General features: G+C 40.5%; 1 protein-coding gene across 1 annotated transcript in view; it reads left to right on the forward strand.

The window, feature by feature from the left end:
• The window catches only part of TCEANC2 (transcription elongation factor A N-terminal and central domain containing 2), a 67,061-nt gene that overhangs the window by 31,545 nt on the left and 14,721 nt on the right, over nucleotides 1–20,795 (forward strand). The window contains exons 4-5 of the mRNA XM_088835325.1: nucleotides 8,924–9,117; nucleotides 18,123–19,957. Of these exons, the coding sequence (XP_088691451.1) occupies nucleotides 8,924–9,117; nucleotides 18,123–18,311 (383 nt within the window). The 3' untranslated portion in view covers nucleotides 18,312–19,957. The remainder of the gene's footprint in view (nucleotides 1–8,923; nucleotides 9,118–18,122; nucleotides 19,958–20,795) is intronic.

Here is a 20,795-nt window from a genome sequence, read left to right on the forward strand (position 1 = left end):
TGTTTTTTATAGAAGGCGGTTCCTTAGGCCTCCTCTCTTCTCTTTTCCTGCCCCAGACTGAATGCCTTCCCTGCTGTCACTGTTCCCTTTGTCACCCTCTTGCTGGCAAATCTTGCATCCCCCATTCTTCTTATAGCCCTGCCCTGCTTGGAGTGTTTCCCTGGTGTTGGGAGAGCCTTCTGACCAGTCTGGGTGGGGCTGCAGTGGGGGACACTGTGGGGTATACTGCCCTCTGCGGGCCAAGAGCAGTGATCACTTGTCCTGGCCTGAGAGCCCAAGTCTTCTGCCATTTGGCCACCTCTCAGGACCTATGCTCTTCTGATTTGGTTTATCAAGAAGGTGAACATTATCTCAGCAGAGCTTTATTGAACACTCCCTATATGCCAGTCCCTAATGACAGAGGAGGACAGGGTGTTGGGTTAAGTGTGCAGACTCTAGGGTCAGGCAGCTGTGCTCAGATTCTGACTTCCACGCTTACTAGCTGTGAGGCTGGGGCAGGTTGCTTTGCTGAGCTTCAGTTTCTCACTTGTAGAAAGAGATATGACAATAGTATTTAATTCATTGTTTAGTTATTTAAAAATGAGATAATTCCTATAAAATTTGGAGTAGTAAGCAGGAAGCATTCTTAGCAGTAGGTAAGAATTAGAACCTTTTCATTCAGTACTTTACAGTATAGTTCCATTATTTTGTTTGCAGTTGTGTGATTTTCCCAATCAACTGCATCCATATTCAAATGTTACTACAAAGCCAATTTGAAAGCCAAATGTAAACTTTTTAAAAAATATAACTGATTCATTTCAGCAAATATTTCTTGAATGATTTGTGGTAGGCACTGTGCTGGGAGTTGGGAATGTATCTTGGAGTAAGGAGTAAGGTGTGGGGTTCTGCCCCCAAGATGTTTACATCAAGCTTAGAGGAAAAAAGGAGCATTTAACCTTTCTAGGCAGAGGAAACTGTGAGCTAAGGTACAGAAATGCAAGAAGGCCAGACAGCCTGACCCCAAATAAGGGCATGCAAACTGTTCTCTGTGACTAGAACTTTGTACCTGGGGGGCGAGGTGTAGGAAGGTTGAGACTGAGGGGAGGGAGGAAAGAGAGAGACACGGTCAGAGACATGGCCAAAGAGGTTCCAGGTCATTGAGGGCTTGAGTCTATACTGAGAAATTAATTTGAAGACAGAGGAGAAAGCCATTGAAGGGCTTCCAGTAAGGGAATGATGTGATCAAATTGTGTTTTTAAAAGGTTAGTTTAACTTTAATATGGAGGATGAATTGGAGAAAGCCAGTCTGGGGACAAAGATTGGTTAGTAAGTCATTGCAGTAGACCGGTGGAGAGGTGATGAGGACCTGAATCAGGGCAGCAGTGAGACTAAAGCGGGAAGTGAGAAAAAGCAAAAGTTATAAGAAATGTTAAGGAGATAAAATGATGGGTGAGTCGCACTGCCATGCAATACAGGAGGAGGGACTGAGGGGGAAGTGAGGAGTTCCACTTTCCATTTTAGAAATGTTGAGCTAGAAGTGGCTTGCAAAATAAGCAAGTGGAGCTGTCCAGCAGGGGCTGGATACATGGGTCTTGAGCTCAGTGAGAGCCTTTGGAAGTCATCTGCTTGCAGATGGTAGTTGGGCCCCAGGAGCGGGTAAGATTACTCAGGAAAAATAGTTGAGGAAAGAAGAGAAGAGGCCAAGGACAATGCCCCAGCTAGGCTGCACTGGTAATTAAAGGTTTGGCAAGGCACACACCAGCAGAAGAGATGGAGAAGGAAGAGGTGGTACCTCAAAAAGCGGTGGAAGAGAATATTTCAGAAGGAAGAAGGCAGCAGTGCCAGATGCCACAGAGTGATAAAGGCACATCACAATAAAAAGGTCCAGTGGACAAGTAGAAGCACTCTTTTTGAGGGATTTCTGCATCTTCATTTCTCATGGAGAAAGCTGGATCAACAGTGCCTTTCTTGGGAAGAGAAAAGGATAAGGTGGGGAACACATGAAGGGAAAGATCTCTATTCCAAAGAAACTCAAATGCACCCGTAGTATAGTATTTACCATGCGTTTATAGGATTCCTCACAGGTTGAGCCAGCCCATGAGATTGTGAGTTGAACTGCATAGATACACACAGCCCCACTACTCAGAAGAGACCCTTGTAAATAATTTCATTATAAATTTTTTTAGACTCTTTCTCTGCATGTGAGCAAATATATGTATTTATATGTGTGTGTGTGTGTGTACAAATGTAATTTTAAAAATAAATATTGGCTTATACTTATATGCAGGCTCTTCTGAGAACCTGAATAAAGTAATCATCTTTCCATGTTACTACATATAGATCTATTGCAGTCTTTAGTGGCTGCAAAGTATTCATTGTTCAATCGCTAAGTCATGTCTGACTCTTGGTAATCCTGTGGACTGTAGCATGCCAGGCTTCCATGTCCATCACCATCTCCTGGAGCTTGCTCAAACACAGTCCATTGAGTCGATGATGCCATCCAACCATCTTGTTCTCTGTCGTCCTCTTCTCCTGCCTTCAGTCTTTCCCAGCATCAGGGTCTTTTTTACTGAGTCAGCTCTTCCCATCAGGTGGCCAAAGTATTGGAGCGTCAGCATCAGTCCTTCCAAAGAATATTCAGGATTGATTTCCTTTAGGATTGACTGATTTGATCTCTTTGCAGTCCAAGAGACTCAAAAGTCTTCTCCAACACAACAATTCAAAAGCATCAGTTCTTTGGCACTCAGCCTTCTTTATGGTCTAACTCTCACATCCATACATGACTACTGGAAAAACCATAGCTTTGACTATACAGACCTTTGTTGGCAAAGTAGTGTCTCTGCTTTTTAATATGCTGTCAAAGTTTGCCATAGCTTTTCTTCCAAGGATCTAGGGTCTTTTAATTTCATGGCTACAGTTACCGTCTGCAGTGATTTTGGAGCCCAAGAAAATAAAGTCTTACTGTTTCCATTGTTTCCCCATCTGTTTGCCTTGAAGTGATGGGACTGGATGCCATGATCTTAGTTTTTTGAATGTTGAGTTTTAAGCCACTTTTATAACTCTCCTCTTTCACCTTCATCAAGAGGCTGTTCGCTTTCTGACATAAAGATAGTGCCGTATGCATATCTGAGGTTATTGATATTTCTCCCCACAATCTTGATTCCAGCTTGTGCTTTATGCAGCCTGGAATTTCTCATGATGTATTCTGCGTGTAAGTTAAATAAGCATATTGACAATATACAGCCTTGATGTACTCCTTTCATTTAACAAATGGGACCCTTAATAGTGAGCTTGTAGATTGGTTTTAGCTTCTTGCTGCTGTACACAGTACTGTAATGAATATTTTTATGCATGAATCTAATTTGCACACATTGGCAGGGTTGTGTGTAGGTTAACTTTCAGAGTCTGTGTCTCGCTCATCTGTATCTACAGCACCAGGCAGTTAGTAAGCGCTCAATGTAAGTATTAAAATGCCCTGGGGCTTCCCTGAAAGCTCAGTAGTAAAGAATCTGCCTGCCAATGCAGGGTCATTCCCCCTGTTCAATCCCCGATTTGGGAAGATTCCACATAATGTGGGACACCTGAGCCCATGCGCCACAACTACTGAGGCTGTGCTCTAGCACCTGGGAGCTGCAGCTGCTGAGCCCACTTTCTCAGTTACTGAAGTCTGCACCATAGCTGGAGAGCAGCCCCTGCTTGCCGCAGCCAGGGGAAAGCCCACACAGCAATGAAGACACAGCACAGCCAAAAATAAATAAAATTATAAAATGCTCTGAATTTAGGTCTTTGAGGTCCTGCAGTGTCTCATTTATCTTGGTATTTTTAGCATCCACAACAGTGACCAACAGCACAAAAAATTGTTTTCTGAATGAATAATCTCAAGGATATGGAGAACTCTACCCAGAAAAGAAAAGTGTTGAGTAGTGACTTCAACTTTTAAATGCCATGTATTTCAGAAGCACTTCACTAAGCATCGCCAGCTAGGAAGCACCTTGAGCCATTTCTAACAAGGGTTCTGCATTCCTCCCCTTCCCCTTCCTCTGTGTATTGAGTGTTGTTGTACTTCTTTCCTTGGGCAGTAGAAAGACTAGGTAAAAATTCTTGACAGATAATTGGGTAGAGAGAGAAGTTAAAGACTCTTGTCTTCCCTTAAAAGTTACATTTTGTTCTCACCTCCAGGATGCTACTCACAGAACCTTTAAAGCAGGGACAGTTTCTCATTCAGCCCCACATGACTAGTGCCTAGTGTAGTTCCTCATACAAAGAGTAGGCCTTCAGTAGACATGTGGGAAGTAAATAAATCAAGCGAGTGTTGAACTATGCAGTTGGCATGATCTGAGAAATTTTCTAAATGTTTTGACCATCTTCTCAAATTTGAATTCTCTGTTTTCTTCTGTTCATTGATGCCTCTTTTATTATATATTAAATTTTGTCCACAATAGGATTTGTTCCTGAGCTTCATTATTTTTTATTTGTAGATCTATCCATCTGTTTTTTGGTGCCAGTCCATATAATTTTAGTGGCTTTATAATATGTTCTAGTATCGTACAAGTCTAATTATGCCTCAGAATTCCTCTTTTTCAAAATAGTATTTTATACTCTTGTTTTTCTAAAATAAGTCTAAAATTCTGAAACTATTACAGCATTGTTAATCAGCTGTCAGTTCAGTTCAGTCACTCAGTCGTGTCTGACTCTTTGCAACCCCATGAACTGCAGCACGCCAGGCCTCCCTGTCTATTACCAACTGCCGGAGTCTACCCAAACCCATGTCCATTGAGTCAGTGATGCCATCCAACCATCTCATCCTCTGTCGTCCACTTCTCCTCCTGCCCTCAATCTTTCCCAGCATCAGGGTCTTTTCCAATGAGTCAGCTCTTCGCATGAGGTGGCCAAAGTATTGGAGTTTCAGCTTCAACATCAGTCCTTCCAATGAACACCCAGGACTGATCTCCTTTAGGATGGACAGGTTGGATCTCCTTGTAGTCCAGTGGACTCTCAAGAGTCTTCTCCAACACCACAGTTCAAAAGCATCAATTCTTCGGTGATCAGCTTTCTTCACAGTCCAACTCTCACATCCATACATGACCACGGGAAAAACCATAGTCTTGACTAGACGGACCTTGGTTGGCAAAGTATTGTCTCTGCGTTTTAATATGCTATCTAGGTTGGTCATAACTTTCCTTCCAAGGAATAAGCGTCTTTTAATTTCATGGCTGCAATCAGCATCCGCAGTGATTTTGGAGCCCAAAAAAATAAAGTCTGACACTGTTTCCACTGTTTCCCCATCTATTTGCCATGAAGTGATGGAACCAGATGCCATGATCTTAGTTTTCTGAATGTTAAGCTTTAAGCCAACTTTTTCGCTCTCCTCTTTCATTTCCATCAAGAGGCTCTTTAGTTCTTCTTCACTTTCTGCCAAAAAGGTGGTGTCATCTGCATATCTGAGGTTATTGATATTTCTCCCGGCAATCTTGATTCCAGCTTGTACTTCCTCCAGCCCAGCATTTCTCATGATGTATTCTGCATAGAAGTTAAATAAGCAGGGTGACAATATACAGCCTTGACGGACTCCTTTTCCTATTTGGAACCAGTCTGTTGTTCCATGTTGTTCTAACTGTTGCTTCCTGACCTGCATACAGGTTTCTCAAGAGTCCTATTTCTCAGATATAAAATTAAAAATTAATAAAGTGAGTATAAAGCTATTTGGATGTATTCTAATAAAAGCAGCCTATGAGATTTTTTATCATAGTTACATTAAAACTACAAATTAATTTTTATATTGACATCTCTGTACTAGTCTTTCCATCATATAATAGGGTATATGTTCCTCTTTCATTCAGATTTTCTGTTTTATATTTTAGTAAAGGTATATGTATTTATTCATATGGGTTTCTCATTCCTCAACATTTACCAAACACCCATTCTCCTGACCCCTACTTCCTGCCACTGTGCTTTCTGCGGGAGATACAAAGATGAATGTGTCACAGCTCATGCCCTCAAGAAGCTCACTTTGGTGGCAAGAGAGATAACTGATTAGATAATTACAACTAATTATAATAGTTATTGTGATGAACAGAAGCGCAAAATGCTAAGGAAACACAGAGGAGAGTTACCAACAAAGATTGGGGGTTATTAAGACTTCGTGGATGAGAGGACTCCTGAACTAAAGGCAGAATAGAAGTTAACCAGATGAAGAAAGAAGAAAGCATACTCTAGGCAGACAAAATGCTCTTTGGAGTATATGTTCAAAAGTAAAGGGGTGAGAAAATTATTGAAGTGTCTTAGGAACTGCAGTAGCTGGAATATTACATGACAGTGGGCTGATAGCTGGAAACAAAACTAGGAGGGAGATGGGAGGGTGGCAGATTGTGAAGGTACTTGTGTGACAAGAGAGAAGAATTTGGGTATGGGATTGAAAGATTTAAGTCGGGGAGTGTAATGATCAGGTTAATGTTTTAGAAAAAATATCCCTGAAAGAGAAAATAATAAAGTTAAATAAAGGACACTCTGGCTGCAGTGTGGAAGATGGCATTCAGGGTTCCAAACTTCAGCTGACAAGCCAGCAGGCTGCTGGAATCATCTGGAGACAACATGCCCTATGGCAAGGGCTGTGGTGATGGAGGTGGCATTTAGGAGTGGTTCCAGAGCTACGAAGGAGAGGGGCGCATACACAAACAGCAAGCGCAGGCACATGCAGCGCCCTCTTGTTAATATGTTGCTGAGTGGTTTATGGTTTTCACTAGTTTAAGCATGATTTCCCCCCTGTTATATTTTATTTATGGCTAACATAAAAAAGCTATTGATTTTTGAAAAAATACACCTATCTTGATATTCTTACACTTTTTAGTTCTAAGTATTTACTTGATTTTTTTTCGGCTTTTCTATGTGTTTATTTCTATCTAAGTATTTTTGCTATGGTATTTTTCGACCTTTTCCCTCTTTTTCCATTTTTATTATGAAAATCTCAGACAGTCACAAAAATAAAGACAATAATACAGACTCACATAGGCCCTTCACCTATATTTGACTCGTTATTCACCTACTATTAAAATTTGGTCCTATTATCTTTCCCTTTCCTGTGTTTTTGTGCTGTTCAGTTCAGTTCAGTTCAGTCGCTCAGTCGTGTCCGACTCTCCACGACCCCATGAATCACAGCACGCCAGGCCTCCCTGTCCATCACCAACTCCCGGAGTACACTCAAACTCATGTCCACAGAGTCGGTGATGCCATCCAGCCATCTCATTCTCTGTCGTCCCCTTCTCCTCCCGCCCCCAACCTTTCCCAGCATCAGAGTCTTTTCCAGTGAGTCAACTCGTCGCATGAGGTGGCCAAAGTATTGGAGTTTCAGCTTTAGCATCAGTCCCTCCAATGAACATCCAGGATTGATCTCCTTTAGAATGGACTGGTTGGATCTCCTTGCAGTATAAGGGACTCTCAAGAGTCTTCTCCAACACCACAGTTCAAAAGCATCAATTCTTCGGCGCTCAGCTTTCTTCACAGTCCAACTCTCACATCCATACATGACCACGGGAAAAACCATAGCCTTGACTAGACGGACCTTTGTTGGCAAAGTAATGTCTCTGCTTTTTAATATACCATCAAGGTTGGTCATAACTTTCCTTCCAAGGAGCAAGCGTCTTTTAATTTCATGGCTGCAATCAGCATCTGCAGTGATTTTGGAGCCCAGACAAATAAAGTCTGACACTGTTTCCACTGTTTTTCCATCTATTTCCCATGAAGTGATGGGACCAGACGCCATGATCTTTGTTTTCTGAATGTTGAGCTTCAAGCCAACCTTTTCACTCTCCTCTTTCACTTTCATCAAGAGGCTTTTGAGTTCCTCTGAAGTATTTTAAAGCAAAATCTCAGACCTTTTGTCATTTTAGGTCTACATACTTCATTCAGTATGCATCTCTAAAAATATGATTTCTTACATAGCCACAATGCTATTATCATACTTAACAAAATCAACAGTAGTTCCTTGGCATAATTTAATAACCAATGTATATGCATACTCCTTGTTTATCTCAAAATGTATTTTGATTGGCTTATTCCATTCAGGATTTGGATTGCACATCACATTTGATAGTTTGAACTCAAGAACTCTTTTAATCTTTAACAATCCATAACCTTACTCCCTTTTATAAAAAAAATGCCATTGACAGTTGAAGAAACCAGGTCTGTTGTCCTGCAGAATGCCTCACGTTCTGGATTTGTCTCTTGTGCTATAATTTAACTTACTCCGCTGACTCTAGTATTTTTTATTAACTGGAGGTTAGCTTTGAATGACGAGTTAGTTGGGTTATGGTTCATTTTTTCCTCAGAAATAGAGTGCAAGACTACTTTGTAGGTAGGTCTGTGAAGTGCAGCCTCCGTCTGATAATTCCACTCAGGGACGCTAAGATTGATCAGTGAAGGTGATGACAGCTCATCCTTCCATTGTAAATTTCCCCATCAATTTTTCATTGACTGAGTTCATCCACTATTGATTGTCACCTGAATAAATTATTTCATTGTGGGCCACAAAAATTTTTAAATACTGTCAATTTTACCATATTTATTAGCTGAATAAAGAACATTTTATAAATAACTGGGACTGTTTGGTTGTCCTAAACTATAACATGTACTGAAAAGACAAGATAAATGCTTAATTCATTTTCTTTTATTGAAAATTTTGGATTAAGGAGTTGGTACCTTAGCTGTTCTAAGTGTCTATTGATCATGCTTCTGTTTTATGACTTATTGCATTAGCTAACCCAGTGGTTCTTCCCTAGTGATTATCTCATTATCTCAGCCTTTGAGAAACAGGTCTTCATTTGTACAAGAGCCTCTACATCCTTAGGTATGTTAATGACTTGCTAAGTGCTGCACATCAGTCCTTCCAGTGCTATACTTCTCAGAAGACAGAACAATGTTTCCTTTGGTTTCTGTTCTCTTGTTCCAGGTCATGCTGTGAACAAGATGCGTCAACACTCAGATTCAGAAGTGGCTTGTCTTGCCAGAGAAGTTTACATTGAGTGGAGAACTTTCATAGAAAAACATGTCAATAGACCATCCATAGAAGTCCGAAGTGATGCCAAAACGGAGACATTTAGGAAAAATGCCCAGAAATTACTCTCAGAAGCCTTGGAATTAGAGGTAATGTCTTGGTTGGAATGTGATTATTAGATATTCTTGGTTAAATGACCTTCACATTCTCACAATGAACTTTCATACTCTTTAGGACCGTAACTTTTTTTAACTTTTTTTTTTTTAAGATTCTGGATTTGTAAACATTCTGGGAGACAGTATTATATAAGGAGTGCAGGCATTGGAACTAGTAAGACATGGATTAAAACACTGGCTTTAGTATATACTGGTTGTGACATCTTAGGCAAGTCTCTTAACAGTTCAAAGACTTGATTTTTTAATCTGTAAAGTGAAGATTATAATTCCTACTACCTAAAGTTTTTGGAAAGATTAAATGAACTATATGTACAAATAAATAGTATAGTGCCTGGTGGTTAGAAGTCACTTCATGAATGTTGATTCTTTCCGATTTTTGAAATCCTTTCCATTACAAATACCATGTGATACCACTTATATATGGAACCTAAAATATGACACAAAGGAATAAAACAGAAATACCCACAGAAATAAAAAACAGACTTATGATTACCAAAGGGGAAAAAAATTAGGAGATGGATAAATTAGGAGTTTGGGATTAGCAGATACAAACCACTGTATACAAAACAGATAAATAACAAGGACCTACTGTATAGCAGAGAACTGTATCCAATATCCTGTAATAAACAGTAATGGAAAAGCATACATACACACACACACACATATACATATATATGCACATATATATAATTGAATCACTTTGCTCTATACCAGAAACTGGCACAACACTATAAATCAACTATACTTCAATAAAAATAAATGAATAAACAAAATTCTTTCCCACTGAAGCAAAAATTCTGAGATGGCCTCTTATGGAATATCAATGGCACAATAAATAGCTGTTTTGAAAAGACTCTACTACATTTTTTGTCAGCACTCTCCCTTTAGTTCTAATGCTTATATTCAATTGACTGGACATAATCTCTAATAGTTGAGCTATTTCAAATCCTGAAAGATGATGCTGTGAAAGTGCTGCACTGAATATGCCAGCAAATTTGGAAAACTCAGCAGTGGCCACAGGACTGGAAAAGGTCAGTGTTCATTCCAGTCCCAAAGAAAGGCAATGCCAAAGAATGCTCAAACTACCGCACACTTGCACTCATCTCAAACGCTAGTAAAGTCATGCTCAAAATTCTCCAAGCCAGGCTTCAGCAATAAGTGAACCGTGAACTTCCAGATGTTCAAGGTGGTTTTAGAAAAGGCAGAGGCACCAGAGATCAAATTGCCAACATCCGCTGGATCATGGAAAAAGCAAGAGAGTTCCAGAAAAACATCTATTTCTGCTTTATTGACTATGCCAAAGCCTTTGACTGTGTGGATCACAATAAACTGTGGAAAATTCTTCAAGAGATGGGAATCCCAGACCACCTGACCTGCCTCTTGAGAAACCTGTATGCAGGTCAGGAAGCAACAGTTAGAACTGGACATGGAAGAACAGACTGGTTCCAAATAGGAAAAGGAGTACGTCAAGGTTGTATATTGTCACCCTGCTTATTTAACTTATATGCAGAGTACATCATGAGGAACTCTGGGCTAGAAGAAGCACAAGCTGAAATCAAGATTGCTGGGAGAAATATCAATAACCTCAGATATGCAGATGACACCACCCTTATGGCAGAAAGTGAAGAGGAACTCAAAAGCCTCTTGATGAAAGTGAAAGAGGAGAGTGAAAAAGTTGACTTGAAGCTCAACATTCAGAAAACGAAGATCATGGCATCTGGTCCCATCACATCATGAGAAATAGATGGGGAAACAGTGGAAACAGTGTCAGACTTTATTTTTTTGGGCTCCAAAATCACTGCGGATGCTGATTGCAGCCATGAAATTAAAAGACGCTTACTCCTTGGAAGGAAAGTTATGACCAACCTAGATAGCATATTAAAAAGCAGACATTACTTTGCCAACCAAGGTCCGTCTAGTCAAGGCTATGGTTTTTCCCGTGGTCATGTATGGATGTGAGAGTTGGCCTGTGAAGAAAGCTGATCACCGAAGAATTGATGCTTTTGAACTGTGGTGTTGGAGAAGACTCTTGAGAGTCCCTTGTACCGCAAGGAGATCCAACCAGTCCATTCTAAAGGAGATCAATCCTGGGTGTACATTGGAAGGACTGATGCTAAAACTGAAACTCCAATACTCTGGCCACCTCATGCGATGAGTTGACTCACTGGAAAAGACTCTGATGCTGGGAGGGATTGGGGGCAGGAGGAGAAGGGGACAGCAGAGAATGAGATGGCTGGATGGTATCACCGACTTGATGGACGTGAGTTTGAGTGAACTCCGGGGGTTGGTGATGGACGGGGAGGCCTGGCGTGCTGTGATTCATGGGGTCACAAAGAGTCGGACACGACTGAGCAACTGAACTGAACTGAACTGAATCTCTATCACCTTTGTGACCAGCAGTTATATGGTGTTAGTGGTTTGAGGTACAAATGCTGGAAGAGAAATTTTTGTTCATTAGCAATAATATTAATCATCATCATCGAATCTTATATTCAATTAGTATTCTGGGAAAATCAGACATATAACATTGATATTTTTTCCTCCTCTCAGGGTATCCCTAACAAAGTATCCTTCAGTTCAGTTCATTTCAGTCACTCAGAAGTCTGATTTAAATACTAGACTAGATCTGTCATTATATTCTCTAAAGAAATATTTTAACCTTTCTATCTCAATTATGCATCCACAAAAGAAAGGCAAATTTATTTATGTATATTATTTACTTTGTTTAAAAATAAAATTTTGAGTTTTTAATACAAACGTGATAGAAAATGGAAAAATGTAGAAAGGAAAAATAAAGTCACCATTGAACCTACTGTCCAGATATAATCTTGTTAACATTTTGGTGGATTTCCTGTTGGTGAATTATTATAGCTTTTTCAAAGAATACTGGTCAAGTTATGATTATCCCAGATTTATTAAAAGTCTGTTATGTTATGTGCCAGCTGTTCCATAAAGTATTTTTATTGATCATTGAAATGACATTGCACACAATTGACAATTATTTATTTTTATGTTATATTTAATCTTGATCAGTATCAGTATCATCTTGTATATAGTTTTCTATTATTTTTATCTATCTCTATTTTTTGCATTTTTAACTTTTAATGTCTATTTGATGGTCCAATGAATTAATATACTATAAGTTTGTTTATCTTTTCCTCAGTTCAGTTCAGTTCAGTTCAGTCGCTCAGTCGTGTCCGACTCTCCGCGACCCCATGAATCACAGCACGCCAGGCCTCCCTGTCCATCACCAACTCCCGGAGTACACTCAAACTCATGTCCACAGAGTCGGTGATGCCATCCAGCCATCTTTTCCTAAAGAAGCATTAATATGAACATTAAGCCCTTGGAAGAGAGAAAAAAATACAAAGATAGTAAGTCTAATTTTTCAGAGTCATTGATTAGCCAACAAGACTTGGTATTTGATATTTTAAGAGAAGTTTATTTTTAAAATAAACCAAAATTATTGCAGAAACATAGTGTGTGGATATATAATATGTAGTTACTGTGGTGGTAAATACCAGTTCCCTATGGTATCTTTTTAAGTAAATGATAATAACGAAGCTATGCTTGTAAGGATTAATGAGCAGTTTGCCTGCTATATTAAACTCCATAATAATTATCCTTTTAGTTTATCCATTAATTATCCTTTAAATGGCACATCAAGTGGTAAGCACTCAAGTGTTACAAAGCAAAGTTAAAAAAGTGATACATTTGTTAGTGCTTTCCAATATAATTGGAAAAAAAAACAGATTAAGCCTAGTTGAATGGTTTTGCTCCCAAAGAGTAAATTTTAAAAACTAGAAGTGTGCATCTTACCGTCTTCCTTGGCCAAAGAAAGTCAATCTCTTTTCCTTGCATAAACAGCACTTTATAGAATTTTTATATATAGTTTGATACATCAGAAAAGATAAATACAAACACTTTTTACATAAAGTTAACTCTTAACACCCATCATCATCTGAAACATTTTCATATTAGGGTAAATCAATGAACCATCTAATCCAGTATCTGGTCTTTGACAATAAATAATGTTGAGTGCATTCAAATCAGACATCAGATCTCCATAAATGTATTTTATCAGGCAGTGGTAAACCATTGGGTAAGTTATTGGCCCAGTGACTTAAAAGCTTTTGCAATTTGATTTTAGCATGTGTGTTTTTTTCAAATCTACTTATTACATTTTTATAGAAAGTAATGTTTCCATGATATTTGTTTTGGTCTAAGTAGTGAAAGCCACAGATGAAGAATATATACACACAGCCCCAAAGTGCATCTCTCTATTACTCTACAGATCTTGCTTTACAGATTCATGGATTGTTTCCTTGTTCTTGAAATAATGGAATAGATGAATAAAACCTCCATTGTTGAGACCCACGCTCCATTCCCCTTTACTTTCTCCCTTCTAGATCTTCTTTGTTCTTCCCTGTATTTTAGATCTTTCCTCATATGAACGTCCCCTGTGGTGTCATTCTCTTACTTCCCCTTCCTCATTATCCACTCCCTTTCCTACCTCACGGCCTGTGATCATTTTCCTATTATGCCATTAAAAAAAAATAAATCTGATTCTCAAAGTGAGCCTGTTATCGTTAAGAGTTATGAAGCACTGGCTGGTTGGCCCAGTTGGTTGTCAGATGGTGCTAATGAGACCCAGGTCAGGCGTACATCCCCATATGGGACTGTTAGTTATACTTTCTTTGCTTAATGGCCTCAGACTGCACCTCTGGTTTTGACCAGCTCTTTAATAAATGTATTCAAATGGTCAAAAAGGAGTGTGGGTATATATGTACAAGTTCAATCATGCTATTGGAAAAGTCATACAAAGTTAATTCCCCAAGTGTTTAGTTCTGCTCCTACTAGTGCCAGCGGAGAATGCTAACACAGATGAGTTGCAGTCCTTCTCCTAAGAAAGTTTACTGTCTCCCGACTAAGACCCTGCAAATGACTAAGATGTGAAGCAAGAGGAAATATGTCTGAAATAGTTGTACTAGGAAGAGGTGTGTTTGCACAAAGGACAGAACAGTGAAATCTGATGGGGAAATCTGGGAAAGTCCATGGAAAAGATAGCAGTTGAACTAGGCTTAGAATGGTTGGAATTTGCTCACTAGAAAATACAAATAAAATAGAAACATATTTCATCTGCTATGTATAGAATGTTACTGGAAGAGCAGAAAAGGAGGGAAGTATACGTGGAAAAAGAGGAAATTCATTTAGTAAATATTTACTGAGCATTGAGTATGTGCCAGTACCTATGCTAAGCATGAGGAATTTAGAAATGGATCCAGCATGGCATCAGCCCTGGAGGCACTCACAATCTTCTGAGGGAAATAGGCAAATAGAAGTTATAATACAGTGTGAGAAGTTCTTCACTTCAGGTAAACACACTTAGAAGAGTTTCTTCCCTTGCTTTTAAAAAGCTTATAGTCATGGCAGACATCACTAATTGATTATGGCACCATTTCTTCTGAGTCCAAAATCCTTGACATCAGACAGCTCAGGGTAGATGTGTTTTATATCTTCTCCCAGTTTGTCCATGATTGGACAACTGAATAACACATATTCAACCCACAGGTGCAAATTTGTAAGGAAGGCAAATCAGATTTTCTGTCTGTGGGAAACTGACCTAGGAAATACCAAGAAACAACAACGGAAGTTTTGAAACAGAAGGAATCCTGAAGGAGTTTCAAGGAAGCAGAAGCTATGGATAGAGAGATGCACAACAGGAGGAGAGAATAAGGCAGTTAGAATTGATAGTAAAGCAAATGAAAAGGAGCAAAAATATGTGAAAAAGGGATCAGGCAGATCATGAGAGACACAGAGAAAGGATATGGTCCATAAATAAATCTCCCTAGATTTCTTACAGCTTTCTTGTTCCCGTTCATACATGTATCCCATAGCAGAATCCCTTTTTCTCAAGGTCTTAGTAAGACTCTGGTCCTTTCACCTGAAGTTGTCGTTATTGTTCAGTCGCTAAGTCGTGTTTGACTCTTTGCAACCCCATGAACTACAGCATGACAGGCTTCTCTGTCCTTCACTATCTCCCTGAGTTGCTCAAATTCATGTCCATCAAGTCGGTGATGCCATCCAACCATCTTGTCCTCCGTCATCCCCTTCTCCTTCTTGCCTTCAATTTTTCCCAGCATCAGGACCTTTTCCAGTGAGTCAGCTCTTTGTATCAGGTGACCTAAGTATTGGAGCTTCAGCTTCAATGCTTCACCCAAAGGAGCTTACCTAAATTACCAGGTTAGGACCCACTGGGAAAGACTCTCAGCTTGGGTAGGTTTGGAATGGCCAAAGGCAGTTACAAGATAGGCATTTTTCACTTTGTGCAATGAACACATTATACACAAGGATACATGATGAATCATTTTCCTTTGTATATTTACATTTTAATATTACAGATGTTTTTCTTCATGTCTTCATTCTGACTGGCCTTCATTTAACAAGAGGCATCCGTGAGAATTGTTAGCTGCTTACATCATATTCCCATCACATCGCTGGGATAGCACCTGTCCTACTGCCCCATGGTTTTCTGTGCACATGCCTCTCCTTTCTAGGGTATGACTTCTTAAGGGTAGGGCGTCAGGTCTTTTCTCCTTGGGTGTCTCAAATATCTAGATCAGACCGTACTCAGTAGTAACTCAATAGCTATTTGTTAAATGAAGTATGAGTAAGTATTCAGTTCTGTGAATTTCAAGGTACTCTCAGGTTCTTTTTATATACATATACTATAATTTAATGGAATGACCATGATTTATTTTTTCAAAGGCACATACCCTTCTTCCCCGAACAACCACTCCCCTCAAAACGAAGGAAAAAAACAGACTTTTTTCTTGCCCGTTATGGAGGCCTGGCATGCTGTGATTCATGGGGTTGCGGAGAGTCGGACACAACTGAGCGACTGAATTAACTAACTAACTAAAACAGTCAGTGAGTAACCATCCTCACACTGGGATGAGGAACCCCACATTGGGGTGAGGAGCCTCTCTTGCAAATGTTGCTGGACAAATGCTGGGCAGATGGTCAGCCACCCTTACCACCTTGTAAAGTAGTCTGGTGGGGGGCTGCCTCAGGCTAGGGGCTAGTTCAGTGCCCACCCAGGAGGCCATGAAAACTCAGGGAGTCTGGGTTTTAGAGAGCTGTGGCGCCAAGCCAACTCAACTCCAGTACCATCCTTGGAGGTGATCAGTCAGTCATCAGGACCACAGACTTCCCTGAACGTCTTTCGTCTGTTACATCTAAGCAGACGTCTGGGCCTGGATATTCATCTTCTCTGTCTCTCTTTCTCAGTCCTATTCTGCTCCCCTGCTTGTTTGTCATTTCTTCCAGGTTTCTTCATTCATTTTGGTCTGTTGGTCTCTCTTTTTTGTTGGGACACTTTTTATCAAATATCAGGTAATCCTTTTTTTAATTTTGGTGCATTTTTTCCGTAAACGTTTCCTTTTTAAAGTATAAGTACAGTACATATATGTGCAGCTCACTGAATTTATCACCAAGCAAATGGCCACGTCACCTGGCCTGATCCTACTCTTTCTCCAGGTCTCACGTCAAGCGCTAACTCTTTCCTGGGCCGGGTCCTTTTTCTGTATCTCAGTGCCCCAGAACTTGCTTCTGTTCCCTCTCCTGGCACTCACTACACTTCCAGTGCCTGCTCCTATCTGTCTCCAGCTGGCCTGTGCTCTCTGTGAAGTCAAGAGCTGTATTGACATTGTTCACTGCTCTTTTCTCAGCCCAAGTACGTAGTAAGTGCTGAGTAAGTATTTGAATATGTGGTCAAGAGTGAAGGTAAGAGTGAAGGAAAAAAAGCTAATGAGAGAGAAATTTGTTTCCGGTTTTCAAGGAATTCATTCTCAGGGAAGACAAGACCATTCTGTTGTGAAAATGACTACGGGGAGCTCAGGACATTACGGCAGGCCTGAGAAGAACTTGTAGTCCTTTAAAGTAGGATTGGCTTTTTTGCTTTTTGTTTTTTAGCTGCACATACAAAGAGGAATGTGTTTCCTTGGAAACTGTGTCTTGTTGAGAGAGCAGGTACCTGTGCAGAGTTGTAGAGGTGTGTGAAAGCAACTGAGCATGCTCAGGCTAGGCTGGAGTCAGGACCAGGGAGGCAAAGAGTGAGCGATGCACCTGGAAGGAAAGGAAGTGAGGGGCTCCCCAACCAGCAGCCCAGTCTGGCCTAGATCTGGATCATGTGGACAAAGTCCCAGACCTGTCCTCCTTTGATTAGGCCTGTGACTTCAGGAGGGCTTGCACCTGAGCCGCACACCCCGGCAGAGCCACAGCCCCTGTCATCTGGGCCCTTTTCTGCTTAGCTGACCCTGCTGCGGTCTCTCCAAACTCACATGATCCCTCAGGAGGCTATGGGGGCGGTAAGTACGGTAAAAGGGAAGGAACATGAGTATTTGAGTCAGAGTCTCAACTTCTCCTCTTAATAGCTGTAAGATCTGGAGCATTTCTTTACCTTTGAACCTGTTTCCTCATCTGTAAAATGAGATAATAGGAGTTGTTAAGTGTTAAATGTGAAAAGTGATTTATAAACTGCTTAACACACATTTAGGATCCACACCCAGTGTTTAAAAATGCTGTAAGGGGTTAAAAAGCACTTTCAAACAAACAAACAAAAAGTATAAACTCTTACACTGATTTATTATCCTTGGTCTTCGTTTCCTGGTTGGTAAAGTACAGGGCCCAGAGCCCAGAACCCATTGCTTGGTTCAAGCCAGTTTCCTGTTATAATGGCAAATATTACCACCCGGCAGGGGTTGTGAATGAGGTCCCTGTCACAAAGCACATGGCCTTGTTCCTTAATTGCCAGGGTGGAATTAATTTGCTCTTCCTGTTTCTCTTGTGACAGGAAGTAGATGTCCTTGAATTTCAGTTGATTAATGGAGGCCTCTGAGCAAAGTGCTCCAGCCTCTCTTGCTTTTAATCTTTATGCAATGCAAGGCCCTAATTTGATAATTTTTCTGTTTTTTTAGATGGATCACCTACTGGTTGAAAATATTGAACGGGAAACGTTTCATCTCTGCTCCCGCCTCATTAATGGGCCATACCGGCGGACGGTGAGAGCCCTGGTCTTCACATTAAAGCATCGAGCTGAAATCCGGGAGCAGGTGAAGAACGGCATGCTGCCAGTCGGCACGTTTGTACAGACCCACAAAAAGTGACCTGAGGGTGGTTCCAACACTGGGCTGGGCAGAAAGGAAAATGGGTCTCTCTCTGCCATTCAAAGATTCTTTTGAGTTTGGGCGATGGTTGATGCTGGCTGTGCTAAATTTTCCCATGGTGCCATTCCTTCAGACAGAGGATGCAGAGCCCTGGAGACAGGCCTGCAGGAAATGCTTCATTAGTTGGAGTGCGCTGGGGCTGCCTAACAGGACGAGTGCTCGCTGTCACTAGGAAGCGCAGTACGGTTGCCATCACCCAACACAGTGAAAGGGTGACGGATTTCACTGTGAGTATGCCAAGGACACCTCTAAACTTCCCCTGCATCAGGCAGATGAAGTTACTGCTTTATTTCACCACCCTGCAGGTAACTGAAACTCAATTACTGCTGCTGCTCACTCGGTTCCATCCCCCCGAGTTTAGATAGCTCCAGTGCCTCTCAGAACTCCCCTGTCTGTTCTCTTTGCGCTACCCCAGGGGTGAGCCTGCCGGAGCCCGCCAGCTACCCCTTCTTCCCAGAACTGACTTATCTGAACATTTCAGCTCTCCCTGGAAGACCTTCAGCGCATTGGTCTCCAGAGCCCCCATGCTGGGGTTTCTAATGAGGAGCTGGCCTGAAGCATGCCTACCCCTTGGAGTTTATTTGAATATGCTGGCTGCCTTGGTTTAGGGCTCTGTAGAAGAAACATAATGAAATTGCTCTTGAAATGAATTACTGTAAGAGAAAAATTATATACATATGTTTTTTAAAACAAAATACCTGTATATAGGCTTGCTTAAACAATTATGGAAATGATACTTGCCTTTTTTTAAAAAAAATAATAAACTGGGGCTTTTTTCCCCTAAAACCAAAGGTATGGCTTTTTCATTGAAAAGTGTTTTGAGGTGAGAAAGAGTATAGTTGGTGAAAATAAAGAATGATTAGATAGGAATTTAGGGAGATAGAATGAGATCCAAAAAAGACTTTTTAGGTCAGGGGAAACTGGAGCATGTTTGTGATCTGAAAAGAAGGAGCCAGTAGAAAGGAAGAAGTTTGGGGAATTCGCTGGTCATCCAGTGGTTAGGACTCTCTGCTTCCATTGCAGGGGTCCCGGATTCCCTGGTCAGGGAACTATAAGGTCCTTCAAGCCTTGGGGCTTGGGCCAAAAAGAGAGATTTAAAATCCAGAAAAGGAAGAGATAGATTAAAAAAGCAAGGACACCGTCTCACTCTCATTTTCTCTCTCATAGACACAATTTTTTTCTGATATTATTGATAGTAAGTTGTGTACATCGAAGATCTTTATCACAAATGACCAGTAAACAACAAACTATGCTGAACCTCAAAAATATTCAAGAAAATGCAGAATAAAGCAATAATACAATGCCATTTTCACCTATAAAACTGGAAAACATTTAAAATTAAAGTGCCAGCTTCTGTTGAAGATGTGGAGAAATGGTCCCTTTTTACACTGATGGTGGGAATGTGAATGACCACATCCCTCTTGGAAAATAATCTGCCAATATTTACTCATATTTAAGACACTTGTATACACTGACCCAGCAGAGAAGTTGCCTAAAGAAACACATAATCCATGCAAGGACATTGTGTGCAGTTTTACTGTGGGAGGAGGAAGACTGACAGTGAGCAGTCAGTCATTGAAAGGAAGGTATGACTTCTTCATCCATTGACCTGAAGGATTAACCAAGATGTATGATTAAGTGCGGGGTGGGGCGGGGGGCGAGAATTTACAGAGAAATGTCTTTAATAAGAATCCAGTTTTATAAAAAGGAGATAAAAGAATTCTATATATGAATATATGTCTTTGTACAGGATTATATGAGCAGTGTATGAAAGGGTATGTATCAGACTATTTCCATTGGCTGCCTTAGGGAGGAGAGGGGAGCCAGAAGATGGCATGAAAGGAAATAGGAGATGGGAAAGAAAAAAATCTATAGCAAAACGAAATATGCCAATGTAATGATGTTGAATGCATTTGTATGATTTTATATGTACTTGTGTCTGGAAAAGACTCTGGTGCTGGGAAAGGTTGGGGGCGGGAGGAGAAGGGGACGATGGAGAATGAGATGGCTGGATGGCATCACCGACTCTGTGGACATGAGTTTGAGTGTACTCCGGGAGTTGGTGATGGACAGGGAGGCCTGGCGTGCTGTGATTCATGGGGTCGCGGAGAGTCGGACATTACTGAGCGACTGAACTGAACTGAACTGAACTGTGTTTATATTTTTGCTGTTATAGTGGATTAAGCTTATCAGAGATTTGTTATTTTACAAACTTTTTTGTTTTTGTTTTTTTAAAGGACAGAAAGAAAGGGCCTAACATTGTCTGCCTTCTAAGTGCTAGATCCTTTTCCTAAGATAATTTATTAGCATTTACATTGATCTTTATACAGTTTAAAAAAGCCTGTTAAATCATCTCATCTATTTTATTACTAGGTTTTGTTTCAGATTTTTAGATTTCTTCTTTTATTGGCAGTCGTTTGCTGA

The sequence above is a fragment of the Moschus berezovskii genome, chromosome 4 (genome assembly GCF_049115385.1).
Source record: "Moschus berezovskii isolate FMDL1 chromosome 4, NW_MosBer_1.0, whole genome shotgun sequence".
Lineage (NCBI taxonomy): Eukaryota > Metazoa > Chordata > Mammalia > Artiodactyla > Moschidae > Moschus > Moschus berezovskii.